We start from the raw sequence: 27,350 nt of genomic DNA, 5'->3' as shown, positions 1-27,350 counted from the left end.
AGTGAATTCTATATACAAGGTGTTTCAGCGAACAGTTTCCAAAAATGTTAAACGTGGTCTGAGGCAGATAGTACAATTCTAGTTCATGAGCTCGTCTACTCGAAGAGGCGGGCGTTACTGGCACAAAAATTGAAATGCATAATCGACTAATTGACAAAATTAACCAATTAAGTTTTAGCTAATTACCTTATGGCCCATGTTGCAATTTACAAATTCTAGGCGTGGACTGCGGATCCACTTTGAACTAAATCTCAGGCTGACACCAGTATGGTATGGTATGATAAAACTCCCTCGGAACGCGCGTCGGCACGTCGGCACGTGGCAGTAGGCTGCGGATCTCCGCCCCCCCCCCCCCCCCCCCCCCGCAAAATTCCGGGAGGGGGGGGGGGGGGGGGGGGCTCACGCCCCAGAGCCCCCCCGTAGTCGGCGCCTATGTATGCGTGGTTTCCACCGCACTTTTCGGTCCATGCGAATTGTATACCGTCTACTTCGATATCGATCGTTTTTTCCTTTTTCTTTTTTTCGTGTTTTCTTTTTTTTCCCTGCTCAATGTCACCGCAAGAATATCGTACCATAGAGCGACATACAAGGATCCGTATGTTACTCTATGATCGTAATGGCGGCGTGATGCCTTATGGCATATATCTGATACAGAGAGAAAGAATAATAGATGAAAGGCGGAGAGGTTGGCCAGAGTATCACGATCCAATTGGCTGCTCTGCACTGGGGAAAGAGTAGAAAGAAATCTGTCCGCACAAACACGTTGAAGGCGCCGGACCACAAGTGCAGTTTATTTATTTATTTATTTATTTATTTATTTATTTATTTATTTATTTATTTATTTATTTATTTATTAAGGTGCACGAAAGCCTTAGATGGCTCATGGGTATTCACTTCACTTTTTAAGGTTTAAGGTTAAGAAGTGTTACAGAAAGGTGGTTCAAGCATAGTTTAATTTTACCGCCAAAGACGCGTGATAGGTGCGCAGTGTTCATCCTTTCAGCATAGCTTTCAGCGCCGGAAGCAAAGAGCACTCGGGTCATAAGCATGGCGATGGGACGCCGGCTTTGCGACGTTTGTTCCTGCATTATCTCCTCTCAGTTGAAAAAAAAAATAATAATAATAACAGTTTCCCGAGAAAAAAAAAGAATACACTCCCCGTCGGGGAATCGAACCCCGGTCTCCCGCGTGACAGGCGGGGATACTGGCCACTATACTAACGAGGACGAGTGCAAAGTGGTGAAATAACGCTTTATAAGTGTTTTGCTTCAGAATGTTGCCGGTGTTTATGTCATTCCGCCGTTACTTTGAACATTAGTTCGCGTTCACTTCGTTTAATTTTTTCCTCTTGCACGATTTACGCCGTTATGTACAGCCAATGCCTCCTTTGGTACAGCTTATATTGAAATCGCTCCACGTAACTGGCATAGCCGGTGATCGAGTTTCAGAACGGTCCAAATATAACCACCGATCACGACGAGTGCGGGCTAGCGCCTCAGCGTAGGTGTTCTGCCGTTCATGTCAGATGTCAGTGAGTGCTTTACCGCATACATTCCTACTCTATGCTTTATTGGTCACAAGATGTGACCAAAGAACTTGCAGAACACCTACATGTCACGCTTAAAACGGGTCTTATCACGCAAGTGGCCACTCGCCGCGAAGTGCCCACCGAATGGCGATCTGCGATAGCTTGTGGTCTATGCTTGCGGTGGAATCGATTTTTAGGTACTCATCGGAAATGTCATACTATATGACGTCCCGTTTCTTTTTCCTTTCTGGAGTTCTTGTTTCTATCTTTCTCTAGGTGCGACAGTTAACGTCGTGACATCATATGCAGCAATTATAAGCAATTGTAAGAAAATGAACTGGTCAGCTCCAAGGCATGCCTAAAAGATGCAGTACGCGTCTGTGCTGCGTGGAAGGTTGCGGCTAACCTGTTGTATAAGTGGGAATATTCTGGAAATTTCTGAAGGGCCATATGTTGGTCTAGTGAATCACTGCCGCATACCATATATAAATGGAACCCTCGCAAGTTGCTAAGAATTGTGTAACAGCCTCAGCGCATGCACTCTGAATGTGGTTTCCAAGCTGCAGGCTCCATCACACAACGCAAACCCATAACACATTGAATGAGAGGAAAAACATGCAAGTTATGGCTTGGCACGCTTATGGTAGTAAAACGAGCTAAAACGCGTCAGGACGCGATGTACCAGGAGGCATTTGGCTCTTACCAAGCACTTTCCAACTTCGTAAAACTTTGTCAAAGTACCGCGAGTGAATAGTTTTGTGTAGTCAGCAGTGCGCCATTATCTGGATTGTCTGGAACATGTATGACATGCATGAAGTAATTTCGGATGCCCAGGTGTTGGCATGCTTTTATTGTTACCACTCGCCATCAGAGAAGCCAGCATCTCATTCACGAGGCACGAGGTCGCGGGATCGAATCCCGGCCACGGCGGCCGCATTTCGATGGGGGCGAAATGCGAAAACACCCGTGTACTTAGATTTAGGTGCACGTTAAAGAACCCCAGGTGGTCAAAATTTCCGGAGTCCCCCACTACGGCGTGCCTCATAATCAGAACTGGATTTGGCACGTAAAACCCCATAATTTAATTTTTTAATCTCATTCACGACATACATCAGAAAAGCAGATTTTGTTTTGTTCTTCAAATTTTTACACAACAAATTTGTAGCCAAGGGCAAGTGAACAAAGAAATATCCATTTTCAGTTAACTGCGCGAATAGATGCTGAAGATGCATGCAACAGGCGACATTCAGTCGGTGTCATATGTTGACAAAAAAATTACGTGGTCAAACAGTACGGTGGTTGCGTGGTTCCCATAGTGGACGGTTGTGGATTAATTTCGACCATCTGGACCCACTGAATGTCGCCATGGAAGCTGGCAATCGAACCCACTACTTCGTGCTCAGGAGTCAGATTGCTCGAGACGTAACAACATTTTTAATGATTTGTTACTTGCCTGTAACATAAAGGGTGTATACGCACTCCTTATGTAATACCTCTATTGCTCTTTTAACCAGTCAATTTGATCAAAAGTTTTTCAATGCGCTGTTAAACATTTCCATAATTCTTCTATTAGCAATGTCATGCACCATATGAAATGATGACTGAACTTCAACTATTTGTCAGATTTGGCCATTTTTTGCAGATTTGCGATTTTCGAAAAATAAAACTTCAACTGGCGGTATCATCGGAGTTGGCCTCCAGTGCTCCTAGCACTTCAATAAAACGATGCAAAATTTGCGCTTTGGTCCACTTGGCAACATAACTTTTTAATGACAGCAGCAGTGCAGGCGCAGAAACTTCTCTTGGGTTGTCTAATCCGCCGATCAAATATCTAGGCTGTTTTAACGATGTCTCAAATGACGGTAGATGCTCATGAGTTCATGTTATTTTGATAATTGTGTTCGACTAATATCAAGTGCAACTTTATTTTTTCCACCGTGGATTGCTTTTATCCACCAGCATTTCGACAGCATATGTACAAATAGTTACGGGCAATCCTTCCAGTTGCGTGGGGTAGTCACTCACACAAGAGCATGCAGTCGATTTCAGACCGACCTTCGACTGAAGCTTGACTAGCAGTCTAATGTCTTACATTATGAGCACTGGCTGTGCAAGTGCAAAAACTTCCTGTACAGTTATAACTTACCCGTTTTCATATTTGCATCGCTATTCACATTCGCATCGCTACTGCCAGTGCTTAAAGTCAGGGGGGGACCCCCCTCCCTTTTCATTTTTCAAGGAGGAGCCTATTCGACAAGCGCTGGAGGCGATTTTATTGCCAGTAGTGACTTGTGCGGGGCAATTGTAACTCTCCAATTTTTCGCTGAATAATTTAACCGCAATTAATCGCTTGATGTGGTATGGGCAAAAACAGGAAAGCAGGTATTGCCGTACTGCTGCACGCATTTCCCCGAGGCACTGCATATGACGGTCACCACCCTTGTTCGACTAAGATCCATGACACAGAATACTGATTCATGAGCCACCTGAGCATGAAGCTACCTGCTCGTGAATTAGTGAAGGTTCACCTTGGTGTTTTTAGGTTACCAGCTATATTCATTTGTTTAGTTATATGCATTATGAGTGCTGTGTTATGCCAAAGACGCACGCATTTGTACACTTTTGTAGGCAAGTAGGTGTGAAACCATAAAATATATTGTTGTAATGCCCGAGGTTGTCAACGAAGCAAGGCAACTAATGTTCTGTGTTGCAGCTAGACTGATTTACTTCGAGTTCATATATCTTAAACCCTTTATCTCCGCAGTTATTTTTGAAAAAAAAAAAAAACGTTTCCAACATGCCAATTTTTTTTAAGTGCTTGATTGAATTGGCACATAAAATGAGTGGCCAAAACACACTCAGAATAATATATTTATTTGAAGAACATCCATAACATTTTTCTCAATTCTAGAGAAGGCTGTCTTCACAACACTGGTTGAAGTTGGCTTTTTCAGCGCCAATAAAGTAATCAAAAAGTGAAAGTACGTGTGTGTGTGTGTGTGTGTGTGTGTGTGTGAGAGAGAGAGAGAGAGCGCTTGCTATACTGGTCACCATCCCATGAAGGCCCCCCTCCATTGAAGGGAGACTAAGCCGTGGCTACTGCTTTCCCCGAAAACATGGGCTGCAATATGGTTAGTATCGATGCCAACAAATCTTCACAGTAATTTGTTTGCCTGTTCTGACTCACAAAAGTTGCGAATAGGAGCTAGGTGCATAGTTTGTATACTTGTTTTTTTTTTTTTTTCACTACTTACTACTAAAAATAACAAACTACTTTCATTCGTATTCCTTTGAAGTTTCACATAAGAAGTCTCAGAAACTGTGTGAGCAATTATTACTGCTTTACATCCATTCAATACACCAGTGACCAGGCTACAATTTTATGTATCGCGGTATACGTTGCAACTTCTACATCTTTAAATAAAATGTTAAAACATAAGAGCACCAAAAATGAGCACATTTCTAGTGGTAACGAAAGAGCTAAAGAAATGAAATGAAAGCAGTACATCCCCACAGCCACTGAGCCAGCATGGCTCAGTGAGAACCGCCTATAGAAATTTTTGCAGCAAGAGCAATCATTAAAAAGCTGCGCAGAAGGTCTGTAATGAGACACCACGCAAAATTAGATAATATAGTAAAGGAACAAAAAGAAACATGGTGCCACATTACAGGTAACTTTTAAGTTAGTCTGTTGGAGTCGTACTGATGCTCATTGTTCACTAATAACGCATGGGTACAGGTTCACTGTTAACAGCAACAATGCTCCTTGCATTTTCAAGATCTCGACCTCCCTCAGTGTTCAGCTAAGCGTAGTGTAGGTCCACTTGCTGTTATAAACTGCAGTGACATCATGGAGCTTTGCTCAGTTAATAGTAGCCAATTCTATCCAGTGCAGGGTTACTTCAATTTACTCTTGCGCGTCATCACAATTGCATCACATCAGCTAGGTCATGTGAATGAATGAAAAATTCATTAATCTTGCATTAAGACCAAGCTATTGTAATGCATTTCGGCTTCGTGCCTTGCACTTAAGCTGTGCCACCTTGTGTATTCTAGAGCAGACATTGCTTAAATAACCAAAAGTGTGTACAACAATAAGAAACACATCACACTTGCTCGAGTGATGAAAAAGAAACGGAGAAAGCCCTTGCGATGGCTTGAGTTTGTGCAGTCTGGTATCCACGCCATGTTGAGATTGGTAGAGTGCTCAGCAGTCGGAATGGATGCAGAAATGATCCTGCAACACTTTTGCGTAGCTCGAACACGGCTTAACTTTTACACTGCCTCGAACTGCTGCTGCCAGAGTACAATGAGTGGAACTAAGAGATAAACTTCTTTCTCAGAGTCGTTAACAAGAATCGTCTTTTGCAGTTTTATTAGAAGCAAATCTTTGGCCAAGGCATATCATGCACATCTGCAGCTACTTGGGAGTATCTATAAGCAAATGCCTCAGCTATACAAGCTAGCGCCACACCTGCAAATGTTAAAATGTAAAAAAAAAAATACTTCCATAAAAGCCATAAAATGCTAAAACTTGGTGAAAAAGACAGGAAATTGTTTTCTGCGCAAGACACATTGTTTATTTAAAAAAACAATTAGCTGACGTTCTCTAGAGATGCTGTGAAAAAGCATGTTGCTCCATATTCATGGAAAAATAATCTGCATCACATAAAAACAGAAACGTTCACGACAGTTATTTCCAAAATATTCATGTAACAGCGGCCAGAATTTCACCGGCCATTTTACTTGTGGCCCTGTTGCCAGTAGGTCCAAATAACCGAGCAGGTTTGAAAAATCACGCTCTAAAAATTGCTAGACGACTATATTTGCATTCTTTCGAGAGATCAGTTTTGCTCTTAAAATGGCGTGAATGAAAAAGTGTGAACGTATTGCTGTCAATATGACATTTGTAAGCAACCCCTAGAAATTGGGCATGTCAAGATAAAATCGCAAGAATTGGCAGGTATGCAGCACATTAAAATATGGACATTTGCTTTGTAGAAAACCAGGTTTCTTAGTGATGCATTAACAAGTTTTATGTAGCCGAAAATGTTCGCACACAACATTTTAACACTGTAGCTGGGGTGTGTGAGCTTGCACGTGTTGTCGTGTGGCATTGTTGACACAATGGCAGCAATTTGGAATCACCCAGAGTGGATCAAATGTCCGTAAGATAAAAAATATATTGAACTAAAGGCAGACAGACACTTTTGAACATCTGCTGAACGATAGACACCGAGACGTCCACAGACACGGAGATGCTACAGGGGCAAGTCACTACACTAGCAAGAAGGCCTCCCACAAGCTGAAGGATTAAAGATGAAATCCTAATCAATTTCACAAGACAGACTAACACACCTGAGCTTAATATACACAATGATAAGGACAAATAAATACGAGCGATTAACAGTAGATATACAAATGAAACAGGGCGCGGATCAAATATACAAGAATAACACCTAACAGTTTTCGCTAAAATAAAGTTCAAGAGCAATCAAAGTTCAAAAGAAAAACAAATGGTGTCATACGCTTGGCCGGGCAGCAGCAGCAAGTCCATAGACCGTGAAGTCGGTGCACAGAGCTTTCCCGAAGAAGGCTGGCGGTCCGATCTTGTCGAGGTTGATGCGAATTGCTGGGCTGGGTTTCCCGGGAGTCTAGATCCGACGACTTCCCTCAAGCAGGTTGAGCTAACTTGAGGCGGACTACCGAGGACTTCGTTGCAGACGCTGGTTTGACGTTTCGTACGTCAACTAGTTACTTGGAGTTCCGACGCGGCTAGGCGGCCCAGGCGATACTGGACGGCACTAGCTCCTTGACTACTTCTCCACAGATTACAGGATCAGCTTCTAGACTAATCAGCAGGGCCCAAAACATGCACTTAAATAGCCTCTCCTTTCCCTACTTCCCTAGGTAGGGAAACTGCCGCTACGTAGCATTCTCCGAATTCAGCTCTCTTAGCTCCCAACAATCTTGGCTGCACTCTCACTATGGACGAAGAACCGCAGATTAGCCTCTCTCTCAATGTCAAGGGCCAAGGTTGAGCCCGGTACTACCACGTGGCCGTACGCGCACACTTCGGGGTCCGTAATCGGCGTGACGTGTCTGGAATCGAGATGGCAGCCTGAGCGGCCACGACGCTTTTGACGCCCGTAATTCGGCGTGTCGACGTCGAATGCATTGTACGCTGCACAGTCAGGAGCCCACGTGTTTGCCGCTCGTAATTCGGCGTGTCGATGTCGAATGCATTATATGCTGCACAGTCAGGAGCCCACGTGTTTGACGCTCGTAATTCGGCGTGTCGATAATCAGCGTCCAAACCATTCGAAAATATGCCGCTCCGTGACATTCCCTCACTGACCTTTGCTATGCGCACATCACAAAGGTCTGCAAAGGCTAATGACACCAAGTGGACAGAACAGCAGAAACCTCAATGAACAGAGAAATTACGCAACAAGTGCTCGCAAAGAGCAGGTCCTGATGTACCACCAAGAAATTTGGGCTTCTACACAGCAAATTTCTGCATTTTATTGTGCTGACATACAAGGCCGAGGCACTTATTTGGAGCCCCTCCCAAGTAGCTACAGTTGCGCATGATGCCTTGGCCAAAGATTCTTTTCTTATAAATCTACAAAGGACGTACTGTTCTTGCTAGGGACTCTGAGAAGGAAAAGTAGCACTTAGTTTCATTTACTGCACTGTCAAACCGCGTTATAACAAAGTTGCACCCGACATGAAAATAGCTTAAATATATCTGACATGCATCATGCATATTTATTATACACCAATGTTAGTAAAAATAATAAATATTAGGAGTTATTTCTAATATTTCGTTGTACCCACGTTCGTTATATTGAGGTTCGAGTGCATAAAAAATCGACTGCAGGAGAATGGCAGTAGTTTCTTTAAAAATATACCAACTTGGTGCTTGCCGCCTTCAACATTCTTTGTGGTCTTGCACTGTTCGGTTTCTCTAATGTGCACAGCCTTACCAAATTAAGAGATTCTACTGCCACATACCGAGTGAGAAAGAATAAGTACTAGTAGATCCAGGGACTCTCTTTTTGTTAGTCACACCATATGAAGTATCACACAATAAAGCCAGAGAAAGAATGTGGGAAGTTAATGTTACATTTATTTAAAATTAAATAATACATTAAAGGGAGATGAAAGTGGACGAAAACATCACACCACAGGCAAAAACCGAGTTCGCATCTTCCACAGTAGACGTGCAGTGCTATACCAACTAGGCAACAGTGGCGGCTATCTCCATGTTCACTTTCTTGGGCATTTGTGTACAAGATCAGCACAGGCAGTGTTAGCCAATGCTGTTCACATCTGATACTTTGTATGGTTGTGACCATAGAGTTTCATATAACTGTTGTGACTAACAAAAGATAGAGCCTGCTGGAAGCCCTCATTCCTCTTGCTCATTGCTTAGCAAGGGCCTAAAATTTGGCAGTCTTGATGCCATGAGGTAGTATACAATGGTTTATTGGCCAGTTGCCTGCTCACTTACGCAATGATTGCGGTTAAAAGTGATGTTCCACGTCCCTCACCTTGGCTGTGAGTGGTGCTGGCTAACACTCCCAGAGCTAATCTAGAACACTAACACCCAAGGTGTGTGGGGTGGGATGGCCGACTGGGTAGTTGGAATTGGTGAAGTATGGCCGTCGCACCTCAGACATGGCACATGCACCACAGAATGGAAAGTGCAAGTAGAGTCCCCACCTGCGGCATGTTTTCTTTCCGTCCGCTTTCATTACCCTTTACCTTATTATTTCTGCATTTCAATTAAACGTAACCAATTACGATTACAACATACTGTTAGTCTTTGTATCACCGCTCTTAGACACTGGTTGGCATTGGTGCCTTGCTGCCAACATCGCCACTTCAGAGAGTAGATCTTAGCTTACCTGCTGCATATGCTTAGACTGCATATAGTTAGGTGGTTTGCTGTTAAGGTCAATAACTTGGAAACAGGCAGTATAGCTCATCAACTTGCCAGGTTTTAATAACATGTCTGTTATAATTGAAAACATCATGGAAGCAAGTTTCCATCTGTTTCCAAAGTGCAAAAGCAGGTAATTTTCAAGCTGAAAGCTGCTTCCCTAAAGTTCACTGTTCCTTAAATCAAACTGTGCATGTTCATGAATCATGGCTCACAGCACCATAAAAGTACAGTAAAAGTTCCCAGGCAGGCATATGAAGTAGATATCAGATGTAAATAGCATGCCGACATCCCGAAATGAAATCCTGGCTGTCCAACTGACCATATGGATTATAGACAGTGGCTTTAATTAGTACAATAGAGTTTTTGATAGATCAAAAAATTGTGCAATCATGTGTGTAACACTTCAAATGACGATGTGCAGAGCTTGCTCCATCTGTAGCCAAAGAAAGATTAACAACCAACACAAGACACTTTTTACTGCCGTTGACACTTTATTTCATCATATGCACTTTTTGTTACAAAGGGAAATAATTTGTGCAACAAACAGCTGGTAGATTTCTAACTAAAACTGTGTTACAACACAAGAAATTGCAATTAACAAGGCTAAACTCATGCATAAGGTGAAGGGGAACATGTTTTATATATCTATAGAGTATTTTACACGGTTAACATACGATGTTGGAAGTTTTGCGGGCGACCATTCCGAGTACATGACGCATGTCACCTCCTTTAATATACATTGCACAGGAAACCGGCTACATCTACGAACATCACAAGAAAAAGAAATTACCGTAATTAGGAATGTAGTTTCCCAAGCCCATTCAAAGCTTAACTCTCGCATATGACGTCCACACGTGTACGTGCGTCACGCACAGGTCCACACACGTACAATTTCTGGCACATATTTACAGAACGCAAGCCCCTGTCAGCTTCCGTGCACCGTGAAAACTCGCAGAACAAAAAAACACACACAGCTCTCCTAAAATAAAAGATATGTCCCTGCAACAATATTCATAAATAACATGAACAAGCTCAGTAAATCTGGAACGCATACAATCAGAAGACAAAACACCGGTGCAACACTACATCACCGGCAGTTAGTGGTATACATTCAGGAAAGAGAAAAGATCACAAAAGTACTGTCGTATAAAGAGACTTGCAGCACTGTAACGTCTGCTAGAGTAAAAAAAAGAAAGAGAGAAATTGAAAGGGGGGCCCTGAAAAGAACAGAACACTACTGTAGTGATAGAAACAACCTGAGGCACAGTTACATTTCTCCACAGTCCTTTCCCATAAGAGCACGGCTCATGCTTTCCAAGAGAAGATCCAGCTCGGCAAAGACGGTGCGCACTGCCAAGCACCACTCTGCAGAGACAGGCAACGGTACACAAGCTCCTTTCCAAGTATTTCTGGGTACAAAACGACAATACATGCAGTAAACTTCCTTACCAAATGCACTAGCATCTAGACACTGTATGCACATGACATGCTGTTCTGAGCTAAACTGATAATTGTTCAGATAAACGATAAGTTAAACTAAAACTAATTAAGGCATAAGTGTTTCAAAATAAAACAGAAAGGGTCGGGAAGATCTTGGAAATAAAGCAATAAACATGTTAAAAAAATACCCCTCAAAGCCAGAGGAAGTTAGATTGAAGCTGCTTTATTATTATTTTTGCATCAGTGATACGCCTCAAAGAAACACAAAATTTAATCTCCTAGTGAATTAGAAAACATCAGTGAACAAAGAAACTGCAATGCCTACCGCAGACTGCAGTAGATGGTGAAACATTGTTATTATGCTTGCGCTTTCTGAATCCACCTAATTTTCGCTACACGAGTCAAACACTGCACTGTACAGCGTCTGCAGTGCAACTGGAGCGATCCCTGCATACACCTTTAATGAAGGCTCACGTAAACAGTTGAATAAAGGCTACAGTAAACGGGCAGCGAAGAATACAATCTATTGGCAACAAACACAAAGCTTACGCTACAAATTCCTCAAAATTTGGCAACTAGCTGGTCCGAGCACAGTCATCGAGTGCATTGCACACACGCCGTCGCATTCATGAAAATGATCAACAAAAGAAAACGAGAGGCACAATAAACTGTAACAAACGCAACAGCTGTCAAAAGCATGAGCGCACCACCAACAGGCTGGCATGTCCAGTGCTGTCGCGTGCGTCACCCCCAGACACGAACAAAAGTGACTGCAATCTTGACTAGACAATGCACACATTGAAAGATGAAACACTGATGACTACAGCACGCAACAAGACAGCAACGCAAACACAAGCGAGCAAGATATCGTTAATGTGGGCAATAAGCAAAAGAATAAAGAGGCTAGGCCTATCGGACATTCATCCGCCGTTCTACCGCACTTCAACACAAGAGCACCGTTGCGGTGACATCGCTCTTCAATGTTACTTCACACAGCTGTCGTGATGTTGCGGCACAAACCTCGCTCCCAAGTGTGCATTAAATACATAGAATGTTAAGCCTTTTTTGCTGCTGCTTCGTTCAGCCAAGCAACTATGCGTCTCTCAAAACAGTGTGCAAATGACACACACGAGGAAAGCGTCCACGCACTGTTTGCATAAAAGAGCAACACAGTCACTCAAGTCTTGCCTCCTAATCCCTCGAGTACAACAGCCTCACATGCACTGCTTGAACAGAGTGCTTCATCAGCGCCAACAACCAGCCATGCCGACTTTAAGATATGGTATGTATAGTAGCTTATTTTCACAGGGTGTCATCGCGCGAGAAAAATAAATGTTCCCGGAAGTCCTGAAGCACAAAAATATCTGTACATACCACATCTGAGGCCTGTTGATGCTAGCGAAAAAACAGAATGTTCAAATTGTCTCAAATGCTAATGTAGAGAAGGCCGCACTATGTAAACTAAATGTTGGGCCCACATACGTGACCCATGAATTTGACTACGGCACGAGGGTTACATACAGCCATCAAAACAACTGCACGTTACACTTCTGCAGCAAAAAAGCGAAAAAACACTAAGAATAAGAAAATGGGACGTGGAGGACAGTGATGAAGTGGTTAGGTCGAAACTGGCGGCACAATACATATCAGATGCACTGCAGAATAACAAAGCTCAAACCGAGACACCGGGCTTTGACTACTTCAGGACACTGGTGGATGATGTAGAATTTGTAAAGGCCTGTGGAAAACTGCCTTGAGAAGGTTGAAAAAAACTTGCCGGGCCTTTGCGATGACTCATCCTGAAAAACAGAAAGAAACAGGCGAATCAAATTTCATGCCTTTATAAAGAGCCAGTAACATAGCACAATTAAGTAGCTGTGTGGACAAGTTACTGCTGAGCCTTCTTCGTAAACTCTTCCATGCTGCTATTATCGGGAGCATGAAGTTTTCTCAGTCGCTCCAACCTGCCTTTCACACTGAGAAAATGCTGCCCAATCCATAGCATACTCTAGCCAACTGAACTTGCTTCAGTGGAAACAACACTGGGTGGCCTTTTCTGATTGTACACTTGCGTGCTCAGACAACTTTCTGTGGCAATAAAGTGAGAGCTAATGGAGGCAAAGTGCGCACAATTGCACATCTGAAAAAAAAGTCCAAAATTTTCATGCGTGTTAGCTTAAACTGGAGGAAGAGAAAGCATAAACACCTTATTTACAACAGAAAAATAAGACAAGGCACACCATTCAGTGTTCACATTGACGTATTTTTCTGCATTTCTCTTCAGTGTCTGGGGTAATAGTAAATCCGTCGCACCTGAAAACTATGCTGATTCCAGTATCTGTTCCAACAAACCAAGAGTGCTGCCAAACAGTACCGGACTACTTGGCACGGTAATGCATGTGCAGAAGCTCCATCCCCATAGCAAAGTCATAGAAAAACCTCATTATAACGAATTATCAGATACAGTGTAGACCGCTTATAGCTTAAGTCGTCGGAGTCTTGAATATCCGCACTATAAGCGGTACCACACTATAACCAAAACAACGATGCTTCAAGGCCTGCACATATGCAAAACATGTAGACCAAGCAGCCACGCGTATCTGAGATAAACGTGCGACCGGGAGTTTTGCATGCGTTAAAATTTACGAACGTTGAAAGCAAGTACCCCTGCATTCTTCGCATGAAGCAGACAAAGTAATAATAAAAAAAAAAGTCAACATGGCCGCTCGGGACGGCGCGGGGTGGTAGTTCGCAACGCATGAAGCAGGAACATCCCACAGTTGCGACGCAACAGCGGGGTTATTAATGCATTGGGTCCTATCGGAGGTATGCCGGAACCGGCTGAAAACTACGTAACAGCCGGCATAATGCAGCACCCAGGAACGTAACAGCAGGGTTCTACTGTAACGAAGGTATTTTTGTGTCAGATGTGACTTCGTTATATAGCTTTAACTGTATTAGTGTCATCTGCAGCTAGCACTGACATAATGAGCTGACAGGTGTAAAAAAGATTCAGCATAGCATTCTAGGGCAGGTTTAAACTATAATTATGAGGTTTAGCATACTACAGTGGACTCCGAATAAACGAAACCCGCTTAAGTAGAAATGCCGGATAAGTGGAACAATGGTATCTACTTTGGTTGGCTGCCTATAGGTGCAATGTTAATAACTTTGGGTTAAACGGCACCCATATTTTCCTGAACTTTGGCTAAACGGAACTTAGACCGAAACTGCCACCTACATCATCGGCGCATGAAACAGGAAAAGTTTGAAAGCATGTCAAATGGTGATACTATAAATAGTGAAGAAAATTCGACCCATCAGGCAGTTGCGAGAAAACTTATGCAAATTAAAGATGTCGAAGTTGCAACTGTGTCTCCACCGTGAGGACCACGGTGGGCAAGTAAAAATCCCTGAGGAAGGAGATCTAGGGAGTACAGTGCAGTCCACTTATATTATTATACTGCCGTAAACGATATACTGCCGGATTCACAACGCCGTGTGCATTGCGTCCAGCTGCTGCGCGAACACTGGCGGCAATAATTTAGTGTGCATGAAATCAATGAGCGACTCGATCGACGAAATTGCACTTTGAACATCTGAGTCGGTGTCAAAGACGGGCCATTATCAATCTCGTCGTCACTGCCTCTGCTGTTGTCGCCTCTGTCGTACAACTCCGCCGTCTGTAACGACAACAATCGACGAAATCGCACTTTAATTGAATATTGGAGTCGGTGTCAAAGACGAGCCATTGCCAATCTCGTCGCCTCTGTCGTACAACGCCGCCGTCTGTAACGACAACAATCGCCTCGTCGTAGATCTCTTCACAAAACGAGGCAGCATTATCTGCACTCAGGGATCTGTTTCATCGAAGCACCACCTATTCCATCGTCAGTAGTGCCGTGCTCCCAGAGTTCGGTAATGTCAGCGGCTTCCCCCGTGTTGATTTCGCCCATGGGGGTTTCGCCCTGGTGCCCAAAGCCGGCCTTTTCCGTTGATCGGCATGGCTACAGCTTCTAGCCTTCATGATCGTGGCACTCCCAGTTTTCATAATCGTCGATATCATCGAATGCGCGAGCTCGTACTGCTTCTAGTCTTGCAAAATTTGCAGTTAGACGCAGCTGTGCGCTTTGTCAGCGCACCTCCCGCTGCGCTTCTGCGGCGTTGAGAGAGAGGCAGCTAATGTTATTTTTCCCCCTCCCCTCTTCTATAACGTTCGCATGACCGCCGGCGACGCGAAGCAGTTCGCGCCATTTTGTGTACACTGCGCCAACTTACAATGCTCTCCATGGCTTTCGCAATCGGCGCACAGGCGGGATGCGCTGCGCAGTAATGGCGGCAGATACGAACTCGCCTAGGCAAACTTTTCGCCCCATATCAGTTAAAGGCAACTCAGGAACGCAAATTTCACAATTATTCCGCATGAAAAACGCCAGCCCAGAAGCAAATATTACATTGTTATATCCGATATGCGGTGAATAACTGATCGTTATAATATGTATTTTTTTCTCATAGTTCTAATGCATAAGTTGATACTGTTAAGTCGACTCATCACAATAACTGATATATTGTTATATGTGGTATCGTTATAAGTGGACTGCACTGTACACATTGAATCTTGAGTCCCGCTACCACTACAGCTTTGTTCACACCGCCAGCAATAAGAGACCTCAGGTATTATCCAAGTTACTTGCTCCGAGGAGACAGCTCAAAATATTATCAGTGAAATTCACAGCGAAGAGCATGATTCTAGTGACGAAGACATAGGTATTGCTGTTACAGTGCGCGTTACTTTTTCAGACCAGAGGACAACATTTGCAGTTCAGAGTCTACATCGCTAATTCAATACGCGAGGACTTTGCTGATCCTTTGGGAATCCTGTGCACGAACACAACCTCACGCTAAAGAAGCTACAAGGTTAGAAGCAGAGCCGAGTAAAGCGTATATTTTTCAAGTCATACCAAACACCCGGACGCTTTTTGAATAAAGCGATCGTTGGTGATCTTTGTGTTCTTCACTTGAATGAAACTTCAGATAGACTGAACAACAGATTTGTCGGTCCCTTCAAATTCCATTTGAGCGGAGTTTACTGTAAACGAAATCAGGGAGCTACGAAAGACCCCATAAAGGCACCGTCTGAGCTAACCAGGAGGCTGGCAGATTGCAGAGAGAGGTAAAATGAATCGACAAATTCAAAGCACGGGAACACTGAATATGCAAAAGAGTTCTGTGGCAGTCAGCAAGGAGGAATTTGGCAAAACATTTCCGCAGAAATGTTTTGCAATATTCAGTGCTGCTATGATTTGAGTTGTCGATTAATTTGATCTCGTTCTGCAATCTGTCAGCCTCCTGGTCAGCTCGGATGGTAGAGCGACCGCTCCGGAAAGGCGTTGGGCACCAGGTTTGATTCCCTGGATCAAGACGAATTTTTCTTCTATTGCGAAGCGTTCTTTCCAAAAAACCCATTTGGGTTTCCTTTGTAGCTTCTGCTGCAGTCAAGTGGACGACAATATATTCCCTTTCATAAACCTTCCTCCAACTTGTGGGCTTTCTCAGAACTGATTTGCCAAATTACACACCACATTGAACTCGTGGTAGCTTTTATGAAAGTTAAATATCAACAAGTTCATGTCTACCGACCATAGCGCAGCAAACTAACTCACCATTCAACTCACTCAGATTCGCTCAAACTCGGACCGACCTACGAGTCTTGAGTGAGTCTAACTGAGTGGAATTTTAATGAGCGTGTCCAGGCGAGCCCTAAACAAAAAATATAATTTGTGACCGAGTCTGAGTGATACCTGTTTTCTTTTGCAGACCTCTGGTGCCAACTAGTTCACTTAGCCGCACTGCTTAACCAAGACGTTTGTCCCAAGGTATAAGCCTGCAGGAGTGGTACCATGCGGGGGACACTTACAGCGACTGCCCAGGGTTTATTTGGCTCCGTCAGTCGCTCGGGCAGTTGGTTTCTTCCATCCCCGGTGCACTGGTATCAAAGACCGGCGCTGCTGCTGCTGCGGTCGCCCACTGCCGGCCGAGATATTAGGGCTCGGGGTCCGGGAGCCAGGGGTGGCGCCACGTGGCATGAGGCGCCGGTTGTCGGCAGATGGTACGCTGCTCTTCTTGGCAACACCCGTGGTTGCACCACTTGTCACAGTGGGCTTGCGGATCTGAACATCAACACAGAAACAACATTAGCCATTACTGTACACTGAAATGATGTACGCCATCACAGAAATGACCTTAGCCGACTGCACAAGATGAACTGACGCGAGATGTAGTGAAGCAACAATCTTTATGAAAATCACTCCTTCCTAAGGCTTGTCGATTGGTCGGTCAATGTTATTACTTATCATAAAACATTACCAACTTTCTAATTGGATTGACAGGCCATTTTTGTAGAACCGTACTTTCTATAGCGAAAAGACCAGATTATCATTGCAAGTGTCAGAAACTGCAGCTAGTTACAGTGGGACACAGTGTAAAACCTTCTAGGACAGTTTTTTTGCCAATGAAATACAGTGGAATCTCGTTGATATGATCATCACGGGAACCAGAAAATAAAGCGTATCATCCAAAAATCGTATCATCGATTGTATTATCCAACCAAATCGTATAGGGGGGGAAAAATTTAGAACAACAAAAAAAAAGTATCATCCCGAAAAACGTGTTACGCCAGAATCTTAACAAGGTTCCACTGTACTACTCGCAGTTGACAGTGATGGCACGCTAGGACAGCCAAGAAACTGAAAAGATGGTCCTGGCAGCAATAGAAGGCATCTTTGTTAAATGATGTCACTGTGACCCTATCAACTCTCTTCTATATTAAAAAAAAAAGTTATTTAATAACGGTATTGCTTGTGTTAATATGGCTGCCTTTGTGTTAAAAGCTGTAGGGACCCTCAGCTTTCTCACTTAACCTGACATTCATCTTCCTCGCACGAATATCGCACCTCGAGACGTTCGCCTTACGCGCTTGGCACAGGGCAATGATGGAAGTCGGTATCGTAGTTATGCAGCTACGATGAGAGATGGCACTAGTGTTCGGATGCTAGTACCGCCTGATGGCGTGGATAACTCGGGTACAAGAGGAACTTGCTTCCTCCCCTTTGACTTCAGGATGTCAACGCATGCATCCCGACTGCGTGTTCGTTGGTACAGTTCGTAGGACTCTCCTACGCAAGGTTTCTTGTTTGGCTGGGGTATTTCCTTCTTGTATGCAAAACATTTTCATGCAATCTAGCGCTCAACAATTTCAGGAGGAACAGCTGGGTGTACTCAAATTGTCACTGACAACTGTTAGGAGAATCCACAATGAGATGAGGGAATGTGAGAGCAGGAATAAGATAAGAAGCATGAGGGGAACCAGTGATCTAGCTAGAGCCAGCTGGAGAATAATGGTCACTGGGCTGAGTGCAATGGATGATGTGACAATAAGCAGAGCGACAAGAGGTTGAACTATGTGAGACCTTTCCTCACGAAGGGCTGCAAGGATGTCTTTTGAGAAAAGGTAAAGTGAACTTGATGACAGCTAATGCATGCGCACTGTAGCAAGGTCACATAATAAGGACACAGCTCCTCAAGGCCAATCACATGTTACATTTGTGCATCCTACAGTGCCAATCTAAAAATACAATTCCTTAAAATTGAACAATGTGTCCATCAATGCGAGCCGTAATCTTGCCATCGGCACCACAAACTAGCTGCACATTCTCGGCAGCTGTCACTCCTTTTAACAGCCTTAAGCAGAAATTTCTTGACAAATGAGTAAAAAGAACAAAGGATACCAAGGGTTTCCTTTTTTTGTTGTTAGTCCATGAAATCAACACACAAATGAAGTAAAGGAATGCATAGAGGAAATGAACTGCTTTAATTGAAATGTAGAAATTATAAGAATGAAATAAAGCGAACGAAAAGACAACTTATCGAAAGTGGGAGCTGAAGCCACGTCTTCCACATTACGTGCGTGATGCTCTACACACCACTGAGCTACCGTGGTGGCCATCCTCCCATGTACACTTTCCTGGGTATTGGTTCGGTGCATGTACACTAGATCTAGCCCTGGGAGATCTAGCCAGGGCCACTCACAAACATGGTGGTGGATGTGAAACTTGGGAGCAGGGACCTAGCCAATAAACCCTTGTATGCTACCACATGGCATCAAGAGTGCAAATCTTGAGGCCCCCGATATGCATTGAGCAAGGAAAAAAAAAATCTATCCTCCTTTACTAGTTCGTACTTACTAGTTAAAGGCCCTAAAGCATGTACTGCAGTCCTAATGACAAACAAGTCAGCCATGCACGATACTGGGCTGCTGCTAGGCTTCATAAGTGCAACTGCGCAGCGAGACGCACATACAGGAAGAGAGACATCGCGAAGATGTCTGTTACCAGAACGGGCACATGACAGTGACTTGCCGTCTTTGTGGGTGACGGAAGCTTTGTTGGTGAAGTGGGTTTAGCAGAAGATGCAGCGGTGATGGTACTGGCTGCCTCCGCCGAACTGGGTGACGCATGGGACATCTGCTCCCAGTGATTACGCAGCTGACGGAAACGTTGCATCTCCTCTGCACTTCCTTGCACTGTGCCGGGGATGGAAGCAAAAAGGGAGAAAAGAACCACAGATCTTCAGCAAATGGTAGCCAAGAAAAAGAGATGGGGTAAAGTGAAAATAATTAAATGAAAGACTGTTAGCACTTGTACATCTACTTTATGGCCACATGGGCAGGTACACAATAATAAGGCAGGATATGTTCATGTGCACCACCTTTGCTCTCTCTTCTCTTGTATATATCAGCAGTTATAAACCCAACCAGAAATAAAGTCATAGATCGACACTTGCACATAATTATTTCAGACTTCTTTCTGAGTTTTACGTGCCAAAACCAGTTCTGATTATGAGGCACGCCATAGTGGAGGGCTCCGGATTAATTTGTACCACCTGGAGTTCTTTAACGTGCACTACAACACAAGCACACAGACGTTTTTGCATTTTGCCTTATCGAAATGCAGCCGCCGCGGCCGGGATTCGAGCCAGAGATCTTGTGCTCAGCAGACTGTAATGAGCAAAAGCAGCACGCCCAGTTTCTGAACAGTGTGCAGTCCAAAGATATAGGTGTTGAAGCATGCACTAATGTCACAAATTCAAGCAAACCTGCAAGCTCAAAGATGCACTTTAGTCTATCTTAACTTATTCATATAAACTTTTGCTGATAGCTCCCTGGATACTTCTCTTGCTTTCCAAATTAACACTTGTCCTAAAACTGCATAATGTGTTAATGTGCACTGACGTTCGATTTTGAAAAGAGCCATATCAACTCTCCTTCAAAGCCACATTTGCCGCAACTTAAAAGGACACTTACAGAAAGGAAAACAATGGCACTGGCGTCAATGTGTCTTTGTTTTTCTGTGTCCTTTTAGCAACAAACATGTCTTTCAGCAGATACCAACTAAGTAACGAAGCAGTTCTTATGCACCAACTCTAGTCCAGCAATAACTTCTTTAAAGCTAGTTTGCTTTGTTTGTCCAGACACAAAAACTCCAGCCTGATGACTGGTTCATCACAATTCCTCATGCACCAATTCCGGAAAGCACAGACTGTGCAGCACATCAAGTTTTTTAGTTCAGGCGCCAAATTGCAGTACCGAGGGGCATATCATTTCATTCCCTCAAGCAAAAAGCTACAACATGTGTCGGACTAGTCCGTACTCACCCTTCTGCATTGCAGGGTAGATAGCCTTGGTCCCTCCCAGACCACTGCTGGCCACTGCAGGGCCGCCTTTCAGCTTCTTCTGCAGTTCGAGGACGCGTGACGAGTTGTCTAGCGTCTCTTCCAACGAAGACGAGTCAACCAAGCTCTGGCAGGTCACAGTGCGGAGGTCATCGCTCTCATCGTAGATGCCGTTTTCGTCACTAGGGGTGCATGGGGAGCACGTGCTGGGGGGGCTCTTGAGGCCGGGGGATTTGCGGGAAGCGGGTTTGGCGTCCTTCAGGCTCTGCGCTTCGCCACCCAGGGCGAAGCTCAGGCTGAAGCCAAAGGGAAGCTCGGAGAGGGAGCGCAAGCTGCAGGCAAGCTCTTCGCGCAGGAAGAACAGGCTGGGATGCGAGAGAAGCGGCACGAAAGCGGCAGACGTCTGGTAGTGCTTCTGCAGTATCTGCGGGCTGGACAGCAGCGTCAGGAACCAAGTGTCCAGACAGCCCAGGCTGCAATAGAGGCAAGCCAATGCTGAGGGCACAGAAAGGTCTGCCGCAGATGCAGCACGTTAAACAACACACTCCGAGAATGCACGGGGCAATAAGTGAAGCCCTGATGTTTCTTAACCGTTGTGGGATCCTGGTTAAGTGAACGAAGAACTATCTATGGGTTCTAAGATGTCACTATTTCATTTTTCACTCATTGACATGACCTGCGGCTGAGATTAACACCTTGCACAATAAAATCTGATATGATAAACTTTGGCTGAATCCTTGGCAATGTGGACATCTGCAATGGCTCAAACACCATGGCAAGAGTGGCAGCATAGGAGCACTATAGCAATTAAAGACATTCAAGCTACAAGTTTTCAGTGGAGACCTTTGGGTTCCAGCACTGCAAACACCTTTGGTGTGGGCTAAACTCTTCTAACATTGCACAATTTTTCCACAGTGAGCACAAGCCTCATTGCACAACCTACTTTTGCACAACATACTTTTGAGGTAAACTGCGCAAATCTGGAGGAATACATACGATATTGACACGTATACATGTTTATCTTTCACCGGTGGCCGCTTTCCACCAGCTAACAAATGTTAAACGTTATCGCTCGGCGCAGGACGCGCCTGTATCGGAAGTTTCTAGAACGTTATCGATGCTTCTTTTCGTTGCCTGTTTTCACCGACGCTTATGTTATCGGATTGTGTGACCGACGCGAATTGTCTAGAACTTTCTGGAAGACACGCGGGCATCAGGGATTAATCTGGAACCTTCGATGACTCAGGTATAAAAGCCGACGCGTCGCGCCGCTGATCAGATTTCGACGATCGCCGACTGTGTTCGCCGCTGTCGTTGTGCTTTGAGTGTAGCTTGCTTTTGTGGGCACAGGTTCGCCCAATAAACAACCAGTTTCGTCATACACAGTTTTACGACTGTTTTCTTTACCGCCACTACTACGTGACAATATTTTCAATTTTCAGCACTTGTCTTTTAGTTTACAGCTGCTGCTGCAATGTATAATGCAAGTGATCACTCAGCTGACTCAAAGCTTTGCACACTCTGCTGGCACAGCTTGACGGGATGCAGATGCTTCATTAAAAACTTCCACCATAAATAAGCAGCTTTTCTGTAAAATGAAGTACCTTGATGAAACCCTCGATAATTCGATCTCAGTTTATTTTCAAAATTCTGTTAATTCATAAAATTTGTGCAGTCCCATAACTTGCAATGTGAATTAAACCAGATAATCTGAAAAGCCACCAAGCATCCATTTGCATAATTCATACTTTCCGGTTGTGGCATCCGAGATGGGCATGCAGCGGCGCACTTCCGGCTTCACATATCTCAGAGGCGGTGTGTGTTAGAAATATGATAGCCATAACGTGTTTCAGACTCCTGCAACTGCTTCTATCTAGAAACGTTGGTTCTAGCGCTTGCAGTACATAAACACATGGCTTTGAGACCAGACTCGGAGAGAGCCGTCCCTGGGACTGCGATCAATTGAGCAAGCGCTACATTTTGCGATGTGGCCGCTGATGAGACAAAGCTGTGTGCTGATGAGACATAAAGCTGTGCGAATTGCCTACGTTGTGTGGCAGTATACGCTAATTTCCCGTGTTTCCGCCCGCTACAAAGCAAACTAGTCAGAGCATCATCATCATCTGATGGCGCTCTTGCTTTTTCGTTCCAGTTCTTCCAGGGTAAATACCAACTGCGGCGCATGTATTATCACGTTTTCTCCACTGCTGGTGTGTAGTGTGAGCACGATTCTCAACTTCATGAAATATCTCGGCCACGTGCGCGTTACCGCTAGTGTACGAAGATGGCGACTAATAGAATATAGAAACAGACATGTTAACATTGTACACTAATGTGGAAGACGAAACCACCACCAGTGTGCCACTAGGCGATGACAGGAAAGATAAGGAGCCCACTAGTACATTCGCTTTAGTGACACTTATTGAGTCCTTGAACGTCGTCCGCAATTTTGTTGAGTGTAGCAGTGGTGACTGTGAGGTGCTGTGCATGATTAGCGAGATGGAGATCATGGCCCTTGGTGCAGCACACTACTGTACCAAGAAATTCCGCATCAATGGTTACCGTATTTACTTGCATAATGAATGAGCCCTCCACTTTTCCAATTAAAAAGTTTTCTTCTTTTTCTCATATAATAATTGCACCCCAAACTTGCTGCAGTGAAGTAGGAGACACGCGGTACAAGCGGCGTCCGATATGGCATCCAGTGTGCTGGATACGAAGATATTTTTTAAAGGTCACGGCAGAAAAAAAATTCGCTCGAAACCTTACCCCGCATAATGAACACACCCCCTAACATTGCACAAATTTTTCAGAAAAAGAAGTGCAACCATTATGCGAGTAAATAGGGCACTTTAAGCACGCCTGTTACACGGAAAATAAATGTGAAATGCTTGTGTTCTGAAGTTTTGCCCTCATATTTCTAAGTTTTTCTAGCCTTCTTTTCAAATAATTTGGAAATCCGCTTAATTTGAAATTTCTCGCAGTCTGGTGGACTCTGAATTACCAAGGTTTCACTGCAGATGTACAAGACGAGTGTTAATAATGCCATGCCCAAAATAACTTTGTTTTGCTTCTTCGTTGCAACTTAGTACAGGTCATACCCCGAGGTATGTGAAGACAATGCAACTAGCATTATGCGTCTCATTCCTGTTCCATGACAGGTGTCCATTTACCGTAGGTGCCATTTGTCTCATCAAAACACTTTTCCCAGATACCTGCAAATAGCATATGCAAGTACTCACTTTAGTAGACCGAGCAAACAAGCACCGAATTTCTCCCCGTCACCGTGGAAAGCAGTGTCAGCCTGCTCGATGTACTCTACCAGCTCTTGGACTTCTTTTCGTCCCTCCTCTGCAAAGAAATAGTGACAAGCATCCACGTTAATAAACATTACACGATGAATCTAGAAGTGGTTATCCCCCCACAAAAAAAAAAAAAAAGGCCCTCCTGCAATACTACGCAAGCACACTGTGTGTCTGCGATAGCTGCGACACCGACACCGAACCACTCCACCTGGCAATAAGCTGACATGAACTGTTGCGCAGCATGGGTCGAGGGACCCATATCGCAACACACGGCCAGACAAAGTGCAAACGTTCTTTTTCATAAGGCATGACTGACCTATTTGGCTCGCTCAACTTCAACTGATCAATCAAGTCATAAAATTCCTACTGATTTAAAGGAGTATACTGACATTGCCGACTTGTCACCTTTTCCTGAAATTCCGTCGCCGACTAATAATTCGGACTTGACAGGGACTGCATAAATGTCTGAATAATTGGGAGGCCACAATATCAGATTCACCAAAAAACAAGCGACTTTATTCCCCAAGTGGGAAAATAAATGTGTGCTACACTGTGCTGCAAAAGATCTGCCTTTTCAGAAAGTGCAGAGGCACATCTACCAATGATTCTGGTTTCGATGCGATTGTAGTGATATCTATACGGATAAGCATCGGAAATGCACCGAGGTGTGGTAGCAGCCTCAGCAAAGAACATAACCACTGAAGGGCTTGTGACTTATCTCCATCAACCCTATTGCAATAAGCATCTTCAACCATCTGCTCGGCAGCCCGTGTGGCAAAGTGCGTAGCACCGCTGCAAGCACTCTGCAAGATTTTAATAGGCTAATGCCCAAATGCGCCGCCATTCTCTGCCGTCTCTTTGAGCGGGACGTTTCAAGTGCACGTCGCTGGCACAAACAAAAGCAGCCCACCATCGCCACACTGGCTCAACAAGGTACGCGCTGCATGCATACACGACAAGGAGCGGTGTGGGCATGAAGAAAGCCAACTGTATGCGTGTGTTTGCTGGCAAACACACGCATACGATACAGCAAGCATATTGGCACAATGGAAGGCGTCCACTTTGTAGGCGAAGTTCTGCACACAAATAGCACGAGACCATCAGCACGACGCGGCAGCAGGTACCGCACTTCAACGAAGCGGCACCGGTTTTACTCAGTAGCAGATCGTTACACAAATGTGCACACATGCCTCGAGGAAAGCTGGACGAGTCTGCTTTGCCACTGTGTTCCCTGCCAAAGTTTCGATAAGCTGCTTGCCTTTACGATATCGCACAATCGTGTGAGAGAAGCGGAATTTCTCACCCCTGTGGAAAAGTGAAAGAAAAAAAACCTTGTAGTGCGTATCTTAGGTTACATTTACTGTGGCATTGCAATTACTTTGTTGGCAATGGCGCGGCGTTAGTCAAGAGAAGCGAATTTGTACTAGGTAGTGGTTGCATATTGCATACTACTGTTTAGTGTGTAGTTGTGCTGCGTTCCCTCCAGGTAGGTATTAACGAGGTTCCGCTGTAATATGTGAATGAACAAACGCTGGAAGCACGAAACCACCAGCCCGACAATGGAGCTTTACAATTAAGCTTGCCGGACCTAATTGGCTTGTCCTGCAGTTTGGGCATGGTCAGCACTGGGGCGGTATTCTTTAAGAGTCTACCTAGTGGACTGTCCATTTCGGCGGCCGCTGATTCGCTGCTGCTTGACGTGCAGGAATGGCACCGTTCCTGCCCGTCAAGCAGCAGTGAATCAGCGGCCGCTGAAATGGACCGTCCACTAGGTGGACTCTTACAGAATCCCGCCCCTGGATCAACAAGGCTTTGCTAGTTTCGGTCTCAATCAGGTGCTGGCAACATAGCCAACAGCCATGCTGCAGGGATGCTGGCGAGGTATGAAATCCAAAATATCGCTATTTCTACTTGACTTGTGCAGGTGGAGTCAGAATTATCAAATGGCGCGTTGTAAGGCGTACGAAATTTCAGTCGTCTTTACACATTTACACAAGGGGCCGGTCAGTGGCAATGCCGCGAAGCAATCGGAATAATCTAGGACGTCGGAATTATCAGTGCCCAAATTGTCAATGTCTGAGTGATCAGTTGGGGACTGTAAATGAAAGTCCAAGACCCCTAACCTCATAAGAAATACTGGCAAGCGTCAGAGCACCGTAATTAATTTACTATAATACATACGGCTGACTTCCATTCATTTGACCCTGATGGGAATGACAAAATTAATCGAAATACACAGTGGGTCAAATTAAACAAGATTTAGAAACAACATCAAACCATACCGCTGATTCATTCGGCAGTATTTGCCCGATTCCAAGACTCCTCCGAATCAAATGTGCGCCCACTTAATATGTGTCCAAAGTAAGAAAACTAACGTAGAAATGACATTAAAGTTCCTAAACAAAGTAGAAATTTAACACGAACCCAATCGCTTACCAGGAAAAATGGGCAAGGGCCTAATATGTGTTGCACAATGGTGGCCAGTTTCTTAAAGTCAGCTTTGCTGCAATGCAGCTGTGTTATTCGGCAAAACATACAAACACCGTGAATGCGGTTTTGGTTTCGTGTCTGTGCTCCAATCGCACATGCAACTTTCGGCCCAAATTTCTTGTGGAAAAAAAGAAAGCCGCACGTTTGAATCGGGTAAATGCAATAATTGGACAATGTCAGCTATGATTATTGCTTGAAAAATCTTCCTAAAGCAGGCCCAAAATGGGTGTTTTCGACGAGAGATAATGTGCGTTCACTGTCTGCTAAGCTATGCAGAGACATGCTGCCACTAATGGTGTCGCTGTAGGGGTCCCCATGGAGTGATGACTGGTGTAGCTCGAAGTATCTTGCGAACGCCAGTTTTAGGATCAAAATAACGAAAAATTGGGCCTATAGAAATGCACGGGCGCCGGCTGGGTACTTCGGCCGGGTTCAAATTAACTGAAACATTGCATTAACTGTAGTAGTAGTAGTAGTAGTAGTAGTAGTAGTAGTAGTAGTAGTAGTAGTAGTAGTAGTAGTAGTACAGTTAAACCTGGATATAACGAAATTAACAAATTCCCGAAAAACTTCGTTATAAAGAGGATTTCGTTATATGCAGGTTCGGCATGAAAATTCGAAAAAGAAACGCTTACCGTATTTACTCGATTCTAACGCGCCCTCAATTGTAACGCGGCGGGCGCCTGTTTTCCGTTTTCGTCGAAGCACTCATCCTTGGAATGTCACACCAGGTACCAGATACGTGGACGCATGTCGTTTCGCACAAGCGCGAGGCATCAGAAATGAAGAGCGAGCGTCACGATGGCGTCATAGCGTCGTATAGTGTTACAGTAGAACCTCGCTGTTACGTTCCCGGGGGCTGCGTTTTCCCGGCTGTTATGTTACGTCGTTTTCGGCCGGTCCCGGC

General features: G+C 44.5%; 1 protein-coding gene and 1 non-coding gene across 2 annotated transcripts in view; both read right to left on the bottom strand.

The window, feature by feature from the left end:
• Positions 1 to 1,154: 1,154 nt before the first annotated feature.
• On the bottom strand, positions 1,155 to 1,226 carry Trnad-guc (transfer RNA aspartic acid (anticodon GUC)). Its single transcript has one exon. It is a non-coding gene; the product is annotated as a tRNA-Asp (tRNA).
• An 8,721-nt stretch (positions 1,227 to 9,947) lies between these two features.
• LOC119456841 (uncharacterized) overlaps positions 9,948 to 27,350 on the bottom strand; it is a 36,451-nt gene continuing 19,048 nt past the window's right edge. Inside the window, exons 8-12 of the mRNA XM_049669098.1 lie at positions 23,891 to 24,051; positions 20,631 to 21,121; positions 19,337 to 19,500; positions 16,837 to 17,089; positions 9,948 to 12,718 (exon numbers count right to left, since the gene is read on the bottom strand). Coding sequence (XP_049525055.1) covers positions 16,853 to 17,089; positions 19,337 to 19,500; positions 20,631 to 21,121; positions 23,891 to 24,051 — 1,053 coding nt within the window. The 3' untranslated portion in view covers positions 9,948 to 12,718; positions 16,837 to 16,852. The remainder of the gene's footprint in view (positions 12,719 to 16,836; positions 17,090 to 19,336; positions 19,501 to 20,630; positions 21,122 to 23,890; positions 24,052 to 27,350) is intronic.

Source organism: Dermacentor silvarum, chromosome 6 (assembly GCF_013339745.2).
Source record: "Dermacentor silvarum isolate Dsil-2018 chromosome 6, BIME_Dsil_1.4, whole genome shotgun sequence".
NCBI lineage: Eukaryota > Metazoa > Arthropoda > Arachnida > Ixodida > Ixodidae > Dermacentor > Dermacentor silvarum.
This window is presented reverse-complemented; position numbering and strand designations above follow the sequence as displayed.